The sequence below is a fragment of the Asterias amurensis genome, chromosome 1 (assembly GCF_032118995.1).
Source record: "Asterias amurensis chromosome 1, ASM3211899v1".
In the NCBI taxonomy this organism is placed as follows: Eukaryota; Metazoa; Echinodermata; class Asteroidea; order Forcipulatida; family Asteriidae; genus Asterias; species Asterias amurensis.
The window spans coordinates 20405729-20422341 of record NC_092648.1 but is presented as its reverse complement, the minus strand read 5'-3'; the positions used below and the strand labels follow the sequence as shown (position 1 = coordinate 20422341).

General features: G+C 38.1%; 1 protein-coding gene across 1 annotated transcript; it reads left to right on the top strand.

Moving 5' to 3' along the window:
* The first annotated feature begins 259 nt into the window (after window positions 1–259).
* Window positions 260–16522, top strand: LOC139937565 (prostaglandin reductase 2-like). The gene is made up of 8 exons (XM_071932807.1): window positions 260–760; window positions 5679–5797; window positions 7019–7213; window positions 7740–7910; window positions 9940–10149; window positions 11348–11551; window positions 12497–12645; window positions 12845–16522. Exons 1-7 carry the CDS (start codon window positions 718–720, stop codon window positions 12602–12604), a joined length of 1050 nt encoding a protein of 349 aa, XP_071788908.1. The 5' UTR covers window positions 260–717; the 3' UTR covers window positions 12605–12645; window positions 12845–16522.
* Window positions 16523–16613: the final 91 nt, after the last annotated feature.

Genomic DNA, 16613 nt, shown 5'->3' with positions numbered 1-16613 from the left:
TCCCCATAAGTTTCAAGAGTATATCATGACCTTTAGTAGACAATTTGTCTGTTTTTCTGCATTGAATCAACCGATCAAAGTTAATGATGAGTTAATGAACCATATCCAGGGTTTCAAAGTCACTGTGGATCGAAGTCCCACCGGTCATCGACACCGATGTGAGATAGAGCTAGAGAGGGGTCAACGCATTGTATAATCACGCGCGCTTGTGTGTGTTCAATAATACGGTGACTACCTGTGTAACAGAGACCAACTCGTCTGTGTGGATGGGACAACCCCCCTCAAAAGTGGACAACTTGCACACATGTCCTATTGAAATTGGAAGACAATGCGGGTGCAGCTGACAGAGTCGAGTCTGTAAAGTGCAGCCCAGTCTTCCTTCCACACTGACAGCACCTGGGAGTCAATTTCGTCTGCTTCACATGGTCTCAAGGTTAATGTTGCACGACACTTTTTACACCCCGTCCGCCGCCGTGTTCTTATCGTCGACCCACTCTCACGTCACCCCGACTGACCGGTTGTTTCTCGATCTCACACGGCAGCTGCGGTCGGTCCTTGCTCGCCTCCTGTAGGTAGTACGGGTTTCTCCGTGGACAGAACTTCCGTGTATTTTCAATTGTTGAATGCACCCACGGACACATTCTGAAGCATAGATTGTAATCTTTTCAAGGTGATTTCAGGGACGCAAGTTTAGTAAACTCAACCTAAGGGAACAAGATGGCACTCATCAATCGCCGTGTAATTCTGTGTCAGCGTCCAGGCAAGTGTTAAACAGTAAATTTCTATATTTGACCGCTGGCCAACAAGGTGCTCTGCCGCTGTGTAAATGAGCGGCCTTGTCAGTCTATGGCTTAAGCCTAGCGACATGTGTTTAGATGGTAATACATTTTTGTGCTGGTATTTTTGGTCTTCCTGTCCTCTGATTGTATGGGCAAGGGTGTACGGGGGAAAATGCCATGCCTGATACAATTATGATCTGACTATCACTTAAAAAAAATATATATATTATTCCTAAAAACATAACACCGGTGGTCTGATGCGTAGTTTTTTTCTTAAAGGGAAGGTCATCAAGACAGTTTCTCTTTGATAAAAGAGTGACAATCTATCATCAACATCTTTAATATTTGAACATCACGCTGACCAGAGGGGCAATGGAGGCATGAAGTATCAGGCCTGTAACTGGGCAAAATAAGAGACTTTGTTAATTTTTTTATGTCAACAGTTGCAATGCAGAACTTTTCCTGGTTATAAATTTGTATGTGATTATTTGAATGGTGTCATTTGTTCATCCTTTGGACTTGTTGTAGTTGGTGTGGTCTTTGTTTACATTATTTTATAGTATGATTTATGCCAACTCCTCCAAAAGAGGACAACTGACTTACGTCCAAGACCAGAAGTCTAGAACAGATGTCATACCTTGGTAATGACCCTAAAAAACATTTGCGTAAGCGTATACATCCTATCAGAAAACCCCCTTGTTGGTTAAAAGTAGCCTGCAAATATATTTCGTCTGAAATCCCCCTGTTGATATAGACCTTATTAAAACTATGTCAGACTCAAGTTTCCGTTTGTGACTGACTGCTGCATGGTGTTGACTCCTGTTAGCACCTAGGTAAACATTTATGGATTTGGCTTCTTGATAAAAATACAGTGAATTTCTTTTGAGTTTTCTCAACAAATTGGATAAGAGCTACATAATCAAACACTTTCACAGTTAACTTCTGTTGCATCTTTCTTGATAATTTCGTCTAGGTACCTAAATCAGCATTATTGACAATTATTAACTAAACTCTTGTTCTAAAAAGGCTTCAATTTAACACACACACACAGCACCTATTGTGATTGTAATTGCTGCTCCTAAATCTTCTCTTAAATACATAAAGTGCAGGAACTCCTGCTACACCCAACCCCACCACACCCTCTTGTTTGGGCTCTACATACTCCATATTGCTCCATGGTACAAAGCGTCCTGCCTTGTAGGCCTAGATTGTAGAGTGTATGGTTCAAATTTGGGGTGAAAACCACACAGGGCTCGTACACGTAGCACAACAAGTTTACCAGACAAGAAGTTTTCACAAGATCAAATTGAAAAATAAATCCTGCATGGTTTAACATTTGAACTGATAATTTCAACAAAACCATTTTAAAAGAGAAATATCTGTGTATACTCCCTGATGCTTTGTTTTTGAAAGGGCAAGGGCACTAAGTCACTTTTTCCTCAGTAAAGAGCACCTAATGTGGAAATTGTAAATTTCTACTGGAGCATTTCAAGGGCACGAAGGCAATGACTAGGGGGCATGGAGGCAACATTGCCTTCATTGCCTTGGTGATCAGGCCTGGTATTATATTCATTCTTCAATACTCATCACAATTTGAAGAGATTTATCAGACAGAAGATCAAAATGCAAAATGCAAGACCATTGAAATTGTCCAGTTATGAGTTTACTGGCCCAAAGCTAAAGTCACTGGCCTCAGACCTGTAACTATGACAGGCCTGAGGTCCATTGTAAAATTGAGGAAATTTTAATACTGGGTGTCAAAAATGGTCTCGTACATTCTTATATTATGTAAATGACAAGTAAAACAGGGTGTCCAAAATGGTCTCTTACATTCTTATTACATGTAAATGACAAGTAAAACAGGGTGTCCAAATTAAAAACAGGATGTTCAAAGACCCACAGGCACCCTTCTGACTGCTAAAATTATGCTTCCAGTTTTTATTCTCATTTTTGTGAAACATAGAATACTTAATAAGCATGATGCGCTTACACTATTTTTATTATTTTTGCGACTTTCTCTTTAAATTCCAGTAAAAATAATAATTTTTCTTCTAGCTGTGTCTTTTCAAGGGGAAAAAAGTTGTTGGAAGTTCAAGGTCTGCCAATTCCAATCTCTTTATTAAACCAACCTGAAACAAGATCCCTTAGTTGCAGATCCAGCAATTTATTTTTGAATAAACACATAGGAAAGTTTCACAGTAGAAGACAATTTCAAATCATGGCCAAGGGCGTAATATTAGGCGTTACTGTCAGATGTTATCATCGCAGATTGTGTGTGAAGATTTACTCTGCCTGGAAGGGGAACCAGGTGTACCGGGTTACACAGCATGAGGCTTGCTGATCAATGCAACAGTCATACCTAGGACCAAGGGAGTCGGTCTGTCCACATTTTGGAGTTTTTTTCCCCCTGAACTTTTGTTGCCAACAGCTATGCATTTCTCGGCCACTTTGCATCAATTTGTCGTTTTGAATTACTAACTAATAATGGGTGTAAAAAAGACTTACTGTTGGTACTAGCAAATCACTTGCTTGAAGGGACGGTGCATGTCACTGTTTGAAAAGAACTTTCACTCAAATTGTATTTCTAGAAACTACAGTGTCAAGTGATAATGTTGAATTGAAATAGGTACCAGATCAGACTTATTTTATGGATGTCAGTCACATTAAAAAAAATTTTTTTGCAGACTGTACTGAGGAGGAAAATACTCTTTTTCCTATAAGCATCACGGCTTACTGTCTAAATGTCAAAGATGCTGTCAGGTTTTTGACCCCAAACATTAAAAGATAGATTTTTTTGAGTGAAAGGTATTTCAAAGAGTATCACCCGCTCTAACGAGAAAAGTTTAACTTTTACTTTTAATGGTCAGGACCGTGAAAATTTTTAAAAACGTTTCTTATAAAACACATAAGAATTGGTCACATGATATGTATTGTCGGGATCCCAACAAAAACTAATTTTGAGCACTTTATTTCACTGCTACTAATAATTGGCGGACTTTTTCGAGCAATAGCTCAAATGAAAGCTTGTAACTTTCTCGACCCCCATCAAAATACCTATTGAATTTTAAATCAAATATTTTGGGTCAAATCGGCCCAAAATCTGACAAAGCATCTTTAACTGAGTGTTTTTCATATTTGAATTAAAAAACAACTTTGTTTCCTTTTGGTAAATGCTGCAAAGCTCTCACGGCAAATCTATCAAAACTTGATTTATTAGTTCTAATGCCATTCAGCAACTTGTATTCAAAGTGTCTGCACAGTGCTTTGCCCTACTTACAGCTTGTGTGTAAATAACTTGCCTACGTGTGGGCCATGCAATGGTTGAAAAGCTTCCCCAACTTTCCCACCAATTCCCACGCTTTGTCAAATTGTCATCACTCCTCAGTGATTTTGAATGATACGCTTTGAAAATGTATTGGTGTGGCCGTGCCAAACTCTCTGCATGATTTGGTCTAAAAATTCTCCGCTTGACATCCCCCAAGATCGCTAAGCATTTAGATTTCAGATGCAACAATGATGTGACCAAATTCTTTTCCCAAAAATATATGTATAATTTTTTTTTAGCTGGAGCACAAGTTCACTGTCAAAATTTTAAAGAGAGTGAGAACTAAATTATAACAATAACACAGGGTGAACAAAGCTTTTCAATTTTATTTGTTCATGAAGTTTTTAAGGTGCAGTAAAGATCTAAAAGTACGCGGGGTCAGGCCATGCATGGTTTGACGGTGTGAAAGCAATGATACAATCGTTGCTGTTTGAAAAAATGGTTTTATAATATTTAAACGAAACACAACTTGACAATTGTATCCTGCCAAATTTGATACTCATGATCTGTAAGGCCAATACTTTATGCCATAACACTTTTGGCCAGTATTCAAAGAACACAAAATTGTGCCGTTGCCTTTGTTATTTATTTTTTTCTAATTTTTTAAGCTAACCTTTTTACCTAAGTAATCATTTCCCTTAAAAGAATGTTGTTGAAAAAGGAAAGAAAACAAAGTATCCCATTAAAGACACCAAGATGTGTTGTTCTCTTGTGATTATTGTTATGAATTGCAAAAAGGCCTTTGCCAATAATCTGCCACGTATGGTGGAATCTCTGACCAATCGGACTTACCTCCCATTAAGCCACCTACAACGATTAACAAACATTGGTAGCAGCCTGTTCTATTTTGGAAGACCCATTTGTTAAAAAAAAACAAAGGTCTGGAATTGGGATTACACACTACCCCCTTCCTTAAAGCCATTGGACACTTTTGGAACAGAATAAAAAATAAAAGTTCACAGATTTACACATAACTTACAGGATTTACAGAAGGTAATGGTGAAAGAATTCTCTTGAAATTTTATTCAATGAAATACATTACTTTTTGAGATAACACTAAAACAATATCAGTTCTCGATATCGAGAATTACGGATTTATTTTAAACACATATCATGACATGGCGAAACGTGCGGAAACAAGGGTGGGTTTTCCCGTTATTTTCTCCCGACTCCGATGACCGATTGAGCCTAAATTTTCACAGGTTTGTTATTTTATATAGAAGTTTTGATGCACAAAGTGTGGGCCTTGGACAATACTGTTTATCGAAAGTGTCCAATGGCTTTAAGAAGGAGAGATTATGGGTATAAATTCCAGTACCCTCTGACCCACTTTTTACAGGGGAAATAGAGCTTCTAGCCTGGCAGGTGCATACCTTTGCATGCTACATAATGGAATGTCAGGGCAAATAGTCTACCTTCCGACTGACCGACCAGAAATGGTCTCCCTTCATCTCACTCTGTGATCTCAGTTTAAAGACAAAAATTATTTGTTTACTTACATAATATTGACAGTATGAAGAAATATAGATAAACTGCAACTTTGTTTGATAGAAATTATTTTCTTTTTCTTTCAGGGGTGAAGGGAAAGCCAACAGTAGACAATTTCCACACGGAAGATTGTGAATATCCCACAGATATTGAAGAGGGACACCTCTTAGTCAAGACATTATTTCTCTCCGTCGATCCATACATGGTAAGTTCGTCTCCTCAAGACAAAAACCGACTTATTGCCTCCTACATCAATTGATGTACTGTCACACAAAGTTGTGTGCTTTCAGGTTAAAAAACAAATCTTTCCCTTGATTTTATTTTTAGGGGACAAATCTTAGTGAGAAAGAATCACAACATACCACTGTGTACCTGTGCACAAACCTGTGATTCATTTGTTTGCCTGTCCATCAAATTGCATGTCATCATTTGTTTAAAAAGAAACCATTTTGAAGACCAGAGTAGACCATCTCTTTAGGGAGGGGCTACAATGTCAAAATAAGTTTCTGGATACACTAATTTTCCAATTAGAAAGAGTCCTCATGAAAGTGGAGAAAAATTACTAATCTCTAACCTCACATCAAAGACACTGGACACTATTGGTAATTGTCAAAGACCAGTCTTCTCACTTGGTGTATCTCAACATATGCATAAAATAGCAAACATGTGAAAATTTGAGCTCAATCGGTCGTCGAAGTTGCGAGATAATGAAGAAAGAAAAAACACCCTTGTCACACAAAGTTGTGTGCGTTCAGATGCTTGATTTCGAGACCTCAAATTCTAAATCTGAGGTCTTGAAATCAAATGCGTGGGAAATTACTTCTTTCTCGCAAAACTACTCCACTTTAGAGGGAGCTGTTTCTCACAATGTTTTAAACTACCAACCTCTCCTCATTACTTGTTACCAAATAAGTTGTTATGCCAATAAATATTTTGAGTAATTACCAATAGTGTCCACTGCCTTTAAAATGGTGTAAAGTGTAGTTTTATTTTATACTCATTCGTCGCTTAATTTTAAACATGAAGTCATCAATCATCCAAAACAAATGAGTACAAATTTTGTTGTGGGAATCAAAATGTCAAAATCAATGCCCTCCTAAATTTACCCAATTATTTTATCAAGGGTCTGGGTGGCATCTTCCAAAAAAATCTTACTGTTTCTTTTTAAGTTGTAAAATGCAATGTCTCTTTAAGAAGTATCCTCTGAGTAAAAGAACTTTATGAACAAATTTGAAAATACAGCTCTGATAATCATTTTCCCATGTGCATAAACCAAAACGAGAAGTGATTGATACTGCAAAACTAACTAAAACTAACTTTTTGTTACTTGACCTGTTCAAATGTACTTTAGTTTCCTCTTCCTTTCACATTTTCTCTTCATTGTTAGTTTTATATTGTGGATTTTTGTTCCTTCTTTTTTTCATAGAGAATATGTATGAATGCTGACACTGGCACGCAGCACTTACATCCATGGAAACTGGGTCACACCATATCGGGAGGAGGGGTCGGCATTGTCACAAAGAGCAGATGTGACATGTTTGTTGCCGGCGATATCGTATACAAAGATTTCAATTGGCCATGGCAACTTCACGCTTCGGTTCCAGCTGCTCAAACCAACAAGGTGGGGGTTTCGGTCTAATTGAATCCCAGCTAGTAGGCCCATAATGCCCTGCTCTGTCATATTTCCCGCCCTTTTCTCTACTGGTGTACCTGGATTTCCTGTCCCTTTCTCTACTAGCGTACTTGTAAGAGGCTGTAACTGCACAACTAGAGTAACGAAAACAATTGCAGTTTTTGAGAGAGTGCAATTTCCTCCAACTAGTAGGCCTACCTAGAAATTCGTCTTTGAGAGGGCAAGGTCATTTTCATTTTGCAAAGGGTACTTCCATTGGAAATCTGTAAAGTCAATTGGAAACATTTGACGGGGCACCAAGGCCTAGATCAGGGCAGTTGGATCATGGGGTCCGTGGCGTCCCTTTAGGTCCAGGCCTGAGGTAGCGTTCCACCCTGACCATAAAACCCGCCAAATATCACTTTTTGGGGGCGTGCTCAAATTCCCAGTAAAATGTATATTGATTTCTAAAGTCAACAAACTCAAGTCCAGGCAAACCACAGTCTTTAACTCTCTCTGTCTCTCTCTACCGCAGATTGACACATCCGTCACCAACAATCACCATTCACTGGCGCTTGGCGCCCTTGGCATGCCTGGATTAACATCACTAATCGGAATCAGGGAGAGGGCCCAGCTCAAGGCAGGGACCAATCAGACGTTTGTCGTCAGTGCGGCTGCAGGGGCGTGCGGGTCACTAGCGGGTCAAGTAAGTGTTCTATTATGCCATACAGAGAGGGGAAAAAAACTTCCAGCTGAAAGATTTATTGGATTTCTGTGGGAAATGGTTTTGAGTTCCTTTCCTCTGATTTGTAACAAACACATCACTCAACCTGTAGGATTTTCTTTGTCAAAGTAGGTGGTCATCATTTGAGAAAACAGTAAAACAACACTTAATTAATTTTGCAACCCATACATTCTTTTTTAGCGTACTTTCGTTTAGTCTACAGGGTTCCACCCAGAATTTATCCAAAATGCAGGGCATTCGTCTAACTAAAAAGGAAACAGTGTGCCATGTGACATTGTTTTTGAGCAGTTTCATTCAATGAGAAATTTAAAAAAAAAATTGGGGGGGGGGGAGGAGTGTTTGGGGATGGAGTTGTTTTGATCAATTGTACTACACAGGAACAGATAAGGAAACCATTTCAAATAGGTTTCTCATTATTTTTCTAAAAATAGCAAATAATGTAGTCTTAGGGCCACACTAGATGTTTGATAAAACACTTCAGTGCATTTTGTATTTTGTCACCGTGACTAAGTGGTGTCAAAGTGTACACAGCCACAAGAGGTTTTATCTGACATAACTACATACTGTACAAACCAAAACAAGATTAGCGTAACCCAGATGTGAGCCAAAAGACTCGTTTTAATCTATGATCCATTCTTTTATCAAGATAATTTTTATGTAAAATTGGGGTCTCTAACCGATTGCATAAGTCATGTAGACAGAGAACAATGGGAAACACATTCCAAAGATCACTAAATGATTGAAACATTTCCGTTATCATAAAGTTAGAAAGAAACTATCTTTCGTTTGATAAACAGCATTTTGAACACTCTAATAAGTGACCCAAACCCATCAAAAGCTCAAGTCCATCCCCTTTAATTTATTTACCCACTGGACTTGTTGACAAGTCCTTAAATGTTGATCACATTGATAGGGTAATGGCTCTCTCTCAGATACAGTTGTGTTGTTTTATGAGGGTCTCCTCTCGCTGCTTCTCTCTTGCTAGACTGCTGGCTCCTGACTTCTTTAATAGAGCTGTAGTAGAGAGAGCAGGGGTGCGTTCCACTCGTGCAAACGACTCGCAACTGTTCGCGCAAACGTATTTTATCTTTTGAACGATTGGTGCGTATACGCGATGTCAATATGGCGGCGCCCTGAAATGAAGATGGCGCGCACCATACGTAGTTTTTTTTTTTACTTTTTTTTGGCTGCAATAGTCCTCTTTTTGACATTAATACATCAACTAATTACCTTTGTTACTCCAAATCTGCATTATCATCCACCGAAAATACAATGTAATTATGTTTGTGACAAAGAAATAATACCGTGTGCTTGTCCGCCATTTTAAAAACCACTCGTGACACTTGAAATTGTTTGCGAACGTGCGCAACTGTTGGCAACGTTTGCGCAAGTGGAACTCACCCCTGTAGTCTCGCGAGAGCAAGTAGAGACCAGCACCAGTCTCATGAGTTTGTGGTCCGTGAGTCATTATGGTATCACACAACAATCATTTAATGACTTGTCCACAAGTATTGTCCTCCAGTTGTTTTTACAACATGCTGCTATGCAAAGGTCAATGCACCCACAAAACAACTGATACCCATATCACTTAGTATCACCCCCTCTTCCCCCTCACCAAAGCCACAAAAACAAACAAACAAACAAACAAACAAACAAACAAACAAACAAACAAACAAACAAACAAACAAACAAAAACAAAAACTCCACCAAACTTGCAAGCTTTATGCACAATTCACCTACCAAGGGTAGATCCAGGTGGACAAAACCCACACAGTTTATTTGTAAAAGTTCGATATCAGCTTACATGTCTCTTCACAAAATGTTGTTTAATAGATGAAAATTTGCGTCGGGGATAAAGAGTATTAATTTTGGTTTTACCACTCGAGTGTTGTTTGTTCAAGGTAAAGGCCCCTGTATTTTCTGTTATCAAAAGTCTTATGTGGATTAGGATGATAATGTTTCTCTCCACCCCCCCCCACCCCTCTTCCAGATTGCAAGGTTAGATGGATGTGGTACAGTGGTAGGCATCTGTGGTACAGAAGGAAAGTGTAGGTTTCTAATCGATGACCTTGGATTTGACGCAGCAATAAACTACAAAACAGATGACATTGCGGCCAGGCTAAGGGAGTGCTGTCCAGCTGGTATAGATGTCTACTTTGATAATGTTGGTGGTGAAATCAGCAATCATGTCATTAGGCAGGTAGGTGGCTAATTCCCTTGTTAAAGACCCTGGACACTATTGGTAATTGTCAAAGACCAGTCTTCTCACTTGGTGTATCTCAACATATGCATAAAAAACAACAAACCTGTGAAAATTTGAGCTCAATTGGTCTTCGAAGTTGCGAGATAACAATGAAAAAAAACTCATCTTGTCACACAAGGTTGTGTGCGTTCAGATGCTTGATTTCGAGACCTCAAATTCTAAATCTGAGGTCTCGAAATCAAAATGCGCGAAAGATTACTTCTTTCTCGAAAACTGTGTCACCTCAGAGGGAGCCGTTTCTCAAAATGTTTTATACTATCAACCTCTCCCCCATTACTCGTTACCAAGTAAGGTTTTATGCTAATAATTATTTTGAGTAATTACCAATAGTGTCCGCTGCCTTTACGGTAAATGGCAAATGAAAATTGCAGGATTAAAAAAAGAAAAAAATGAAAGATGTTAAAAACATTAGTCAGATTGATAATGTTAGTGTTTACATATTTACACTTGACTCACATGGTATTAAGTGACATGCCTGATACTTCTTGGAGGCAACAAAGGTGATTGCCTCCATGCCCCCTGGTCATTGCCTTGATGCCCTTGAAATGCTACAGTAGAAATGTCCTTGTAGAGTGCCCTTTACCAGGGAGAAAATGCCTTGGTGCCCTTGCCCTTTCAAAAAACGAAGAATACAGGTCTAAAGTTGGTCATGGTGGTAAATTCCCTTGAAATATTTTTACCTAAAATGTCGAGTTTTTTTTAGATTTGAGTACAACAATTTAATTAGCTTTGATCTCGCAAGTCTGATTTTGTTTTTGTTTTTTGGGCAGCAGTGAAGACATTGGGGTCTTTTTTTGTTTCTCTTGACGTCAATGACAAACCGAGCATAAATCTGCACAGGTTTATTGTTTTATGTATATGAGACTCCCTTGTCCTACACCAGGCAGAGCAGTGTACACTGTGTTGTGGGTCTCTTGAGTTGAGACCTTCTGAAGACCTTTTTGTGGTCTTGGGTCTCGGTTCAAAAGGGTCTCGGTTCAAAAGAGTCTCTGTCTGTCTCTGAAGGGTTGGTCTCGGGAGCACTAGTCCCAGTCTCGGTCTTGGCTGTTAATGTCTCCACCCTAGACTTATGTGGTAATAAAACAAGAACTTTGTAAAGTTTATTATATTAAAACCATATCTGTTTGTCCTGCAGATGAACGATGACAGTCGTATCGTTCCTTGCGGCCAAATCTCACAGTACAGCATCGACATCAGGTGTCCTCTGGAAAAAAGCATCCGGGATATTCTTAAGAATAGACGGATCGACAGAGAAGTCTTTGCATCTTATAACTACAATAGCCTCTTCAAAGAGGGGATAGCTCAACTTGCCAAATGGGTTCAAGAAGGAAAACTTAAGGTGAGTGGAGCTTATTAATTTTAGTTTTACCCTTACATTGATGTGTGTAGGCACTGTATACTCAGTACTATCTCGAGTCCTGTGAAAAAATATCACAGGCATATTACCATCTGGACCACCGAGGCTAGAGGCAGTTTGAATCCTATGTTTTAGCAGCGGGCAATGCAATGATATAGCGCTAAATTTAAGTGGAGCTTGTCTTTTCTCCTGGAAGGGTTTAGTAAGGCCTTGTCTTAAATGACGAATCCAGCCACGGCATGATTGCTGCATCATCCATAGCAACACCCTTTAGCAAAAGCCTAAGCTGTAGCCAAAGCCACCAATTTCTGTACTACCCGGGAGCGGCGAGGTCTAGTGCACCAAACTCAAGCTGCGTACAGCTCTCACCCAATGAAGGGTCGTCAATGGCCCCAGTGAGAGCACGAGTCCTGTGAAAAAATATCACAGCCATATTACTCGGGTTGGATTCGAACCCACGACCCTTGCAATTCTAGAGCAGTGTCTTACCATCTAGACCACCGAGATTGCCCGGTAGCTAGAGGCAGTTTGAGTCCTAAGTTTTAGCAGCGGGCAATGCAATGATTTAGCGCTAAATTTAAGTGGAGCTAGTCTTTTCTCCTGGAAGGGTTTAGTAATGGCCTCAGTGAGGGCGCGGTTTGTGTCTTGTGACCTCACGCTAAAGGGGTCTATTCAAACTCGGTGATCTTGCAATTGCCAACCCAGTAAACAGCAAACCGAAACTCTTTCAAATTCAATCTTTTTCACAACACAATTTGTTTATGCAAGTTGCCAGACACACAAGTCCTGAAGGCCAATTCAAGGCGTGGGCTACAATTGATTTTTTTCCAGGGACTGTTGATACCTACTCCTGGGGCTGACATAGGGTTACAAATATCCACAACAATAACTAAACAATCTTTCCATCATAAATTTTCTTACCTGCAGACAAGAGAAACGGTGGTAGAGGGTCTTGAGAACTGTGGTGCTGCCTTTGTTGGAATGATGAACGGGAACAATATAGGGAAGCAGGTAGTTCATGTCGCCAACCCTTGAGGAGGTGGTCATCTCGCAGCAAGTTGGTCTGCCGACCGATGGTGAGTTTGATCACAAGTAACCAATGCACCATAGGGGTCGATTTCACAAAGAACTAAGATTCATCTTAAGATAAGTTGTCAGTATCACCTAAGTGATTTGTAGTGTGACATCACACTGTGCTTAGCGAGTAGGATTGATTTGCACTTCAGATCAGTCTATGCTTTCTGTGAAATCAAGCCCTTGTGTTCTTTTCTACAGTGTACAAGCCCAGCATGACCAGTTGGTTCAAGGCAGAATGTGGTAGCAGCTACTTGACTAGACTCATCTAGACCTCCTTCTTCTTGCCAGGAATCAAGTTCAAGCATCATTAGCCGCTATGGTTTGCAGGCAAACTTGCTCAACGTCAAGGACTCAAGGTAATGGGTTATTTTATGGCCTAGCCGACAAGCTTGTTTTTTTGTTCTCAAGCTATATCAATTGCATTCTGATATCTATCCTCAGGTATCATGTGATGATTTTAAAATTACATTTGGATCATGTATGTATAAATTATGAATTAAGAAAATGTCATTGGTGTATTGAATGTGCAACGTATAATGCGGACGGAAAAAGATATTCACAAAAAGTCGGCCTGATGATGTGCCAATTTTAGGAGTCAAACTTCTATGTACAAATTTTGTCTGGGCATTTGTAGAACAAATATACTCGCTTGAACCATAAGATGACATACATGGTGTATTTGGTCAAATTTACTTGTATTTTTGTAGAAAAATCAAGTATAATCATGTGATATAAATGAAATAATTAGAGACATGGTATTTTTATGGTGTTTTATTGAAACAATATAAAAGTTTTTATACGATATGGAAGCAATAAATTTGAAGCATTTGAATCAAATTCTGATGGGAAAGTTGAAAGATGTGGAATAGAATAATGACACGAGTTGACATTTGCCTTTGAAAATAATAAGTTGTATGTAAGAAAGTGTTCCTTAAGAAGGAATCACCAGACCTCAAATGGACATTATTGTGTCAATTATGTCGGGTGAATTTGTTCAACACAGTGTTTTAAATTAATCTGAATAATCCATAGAACTTATTTCAGTGTTAAATAGACGTCATAAGCTTACAATTTAAAAATAACTAAAAATATCTCTGCATTGTGTATAGATTCTACAACATTCTCAAAATGCAATCTAATTGTGAAGAGATGTATTTCTTACGGTTCTTATTTGCCAGTTTTACATAATCATGGTGGTAAAAACAGGATGTATATATCCACATTGTTTAATAATTCAGTATATAACCATCTGTACAGTAATTTGTTTGTATTCAATACATCTCGAGAGAATCACGAACGTTAGAAAATATTTTTGAAATGTTCCTGGTGTGTATTCTAAATATTTTGTTTAAAGGCAGTGGACACTATTGGTTATTACTCAAAATAATTATTAGCATAAAAATATACTTGGTAGTATTGATAGTAATTTGATTTTGAGACCTCAGTCTTGTCTTAGAATTTTATGTCTCGAAATCAAGCGTCTGAAAGCACACAACTTCGTGTGACAAGGGTGTTTTTTTCTTTTATTATTATCTCTCAACTTCAACAACAAATTAATTTCAAAATTTTACAGGTTTATTATTTTATGCATGTTGAGATACATGAAGTAAGAAGACTGGTCTTTGACAATTACCAATAGTACTAGTGTCCATTGTCTTTAAATTAAGAATGTAATTATCAGGTTATTATTCAGAGTTGACAGACAAGGCTATAATTGATTTGTAAACCAAATGCTCATTTGTAAAACAGGGTTCTTCACAATTGATGACTTTTCATATGCCATGAAAATGAGGTGACACCTTTGAACTTTAAGACTGCTTTATAACTTCAAATTGACCAAAAACAGAGAATGAAGTCTGTTGATGAAAGAACTTAATGCACCAGATGCAGCAGCAGTTCAATGCTCAATTCTTTATGTGTATACTTGGTTGTCAAGCAGAACTCAGTTTAATTTTGTTGTGTAAGTAGGAATGTTAATCAGTTACATTCCTTCAAATGTAATGCACTGAAATGCTGCAGGGAAATGTAGTCACCTCAGTATATGAGGAAAGCTTTACTGTTTTCAAAGCTTTACTGTTTTCAAAGCTTTATTGGTTTCAAAGCTTACAGTTGTATTCAGGTTTATGTTTTAACAACTGAATGGAAAAGAGTCTCTTAAGATTCACATTGACCCCCGAAAAGACCTAGGCCTAATTTCATGGCACTGCTTATTCAATTATTCGCTGCTTACAGTTCCCTAACTTCATAAAGCTGTTAGGCAGAAAATACTGCTAAGTATATTTATTTACACGTGTTCTTCCTCCATGGTTATATGGTGGTATGCCTGATCCCATGTAACAATGTGCCCGTATTGTGAATAATCATCATGTAACATGATCATGCATTCTATTTTCAAGAGCTCACATGCAAATTAATTGACAACATTACATTCATGTATTATTAACTTTATTCTGGAAGTCAACTCCTTTTTTATTGGTTTCTTGTTGCATTCATTTTTTATAAATAATCAATTCAATGTATTTTTAACTGCCAGTAACAAATTCTTCCCATCATGTACCTGAAATATTGTTGAGGTTTAGTAGCTGTAGCTAGGTAATTTTGTGTACAATTTTCAGTGACGTAACCAGAAAGGGGGATGGGGTAGGAGTGCTCCCCTCCCCCCTCCCCTAGTGAGATGTTTTAAATGCACAAATTTGATACACTAGACAGCCCCCAAACATATGATCTGATGGTCCCCCTCAACGAAACAAAATTAAAAGAGAAAATGTCTGGTTACGCTACTGACAATTTATAGTATTGAAAACATGTATTCAAACGTAAACGTATTAAAATACCTCACTAATTTGGTATAATCAGCAAAGTATGCACTCATGATGAAATGTAAACCAAGGACCAAATCTTATTTAAAAATTAAATGAAAAGAACAAACAAACAAACACTAACAATGGGATCTAAACAATTTGTTATGTAAACTTTATATTATATGTTGATTGCCGACAGAAAGTGGTACAAGTATTTCATGAATAGGTAATTAATCTCAGGCAGGGCCCAATTTCGTATTGCTTAATAATTGACCAAGGCTTACAGCCTTAAATCTACAAGGCCTTGTGGTTTACTTAAAGCCTTGTGTACTTAAATTCTAGCCTTGTGTCCTTTCCAAATTTTGCTTAAAATCTACTAGGCAAAATTTGCCCTAAAATCTAGTTTTTAGGCAAAACTTGAAAAGACCACAAGGCTATAGGCCTTGTAGATTTCAAGCAAAATTTGAAAAGGACACAAGGTTATAGCCTTGTGTACTTTGCCTAAAATCTACAAGGCTGTAACCTTGTGTACTTGTCAAATTTTGCCTAAAATCTACAAGGCTATAACCTTGTGTACTTGTCAAATATTGCCTAAAATCTACAAGGCTATAGCCTTGTGTACATGTCAAAATTTGCCTAATATCTACAAGGCTATAACCTTGTGTACTTGTCAAATTTTGCCTAAAATCTACAAGGCTATAGCCTTGTGTACTTGTCAAATTTTGCCTAAAATCTACAAGGCTATAACCTTGTGTACTTGTCAAATATTGCCTAAAATCTACAAGGCTATAGCCTTGTGTACTTGTCAAATTTTGCCTAAAATCTACAAGGCCTTGTGTACATGTCAAAATTTGCCTAATATCTACAAGGCTATAACCTTGTGTACTTGTCAAATTTTGCCTAAAATCTACAAGGCTATAGCCTTGTGTACTTGTCAAATTTTGCCTAAAATCTACAAGGCTATAACCTTGTGTACTTGTCAAATATTGCCTAAAATCTACAAGGCTATAGCCTTGTGTACTTGTCAAATTTTGCCTAAAATCTACAAGGCTATAGCCTTGTTGCGATAGCCTTGTGTACTTGTCAAATTTTGCCTAAAATCTACAAGGCTATAGCCTTGTGTACTTGTCAAATTTTGCCTAAAATCTACAAGGCTATAGCCTTGT

What these genes read in the sequence shown, in the direction of transcription:
- LOC139937565 (XM_071932807.1), top strand. Translation starts at nt 718, where the DNA reads ATGGCACTCATCAATCGCCGTGTAATTCTGTGTCAGCGTCCAG. An exon ending in CAGCTGCTCAAACCAACAAG is followed by an intron (nt 7,214 to 7,739) that starts GTGGGGGTTTCG and finishes TCTCTACCGCAG; the next exon opens with ATTGACACATCCGTCACCAA. An exon ending in GCAATCATGTCATTAGGCAG is followed by an intron (nt 10,150 to 11,347) that starts GTAGGTGGCTAA and finishes TTTGTCCTGCAG; the next exon opens with ATGAACGATGACAGTCGTAT.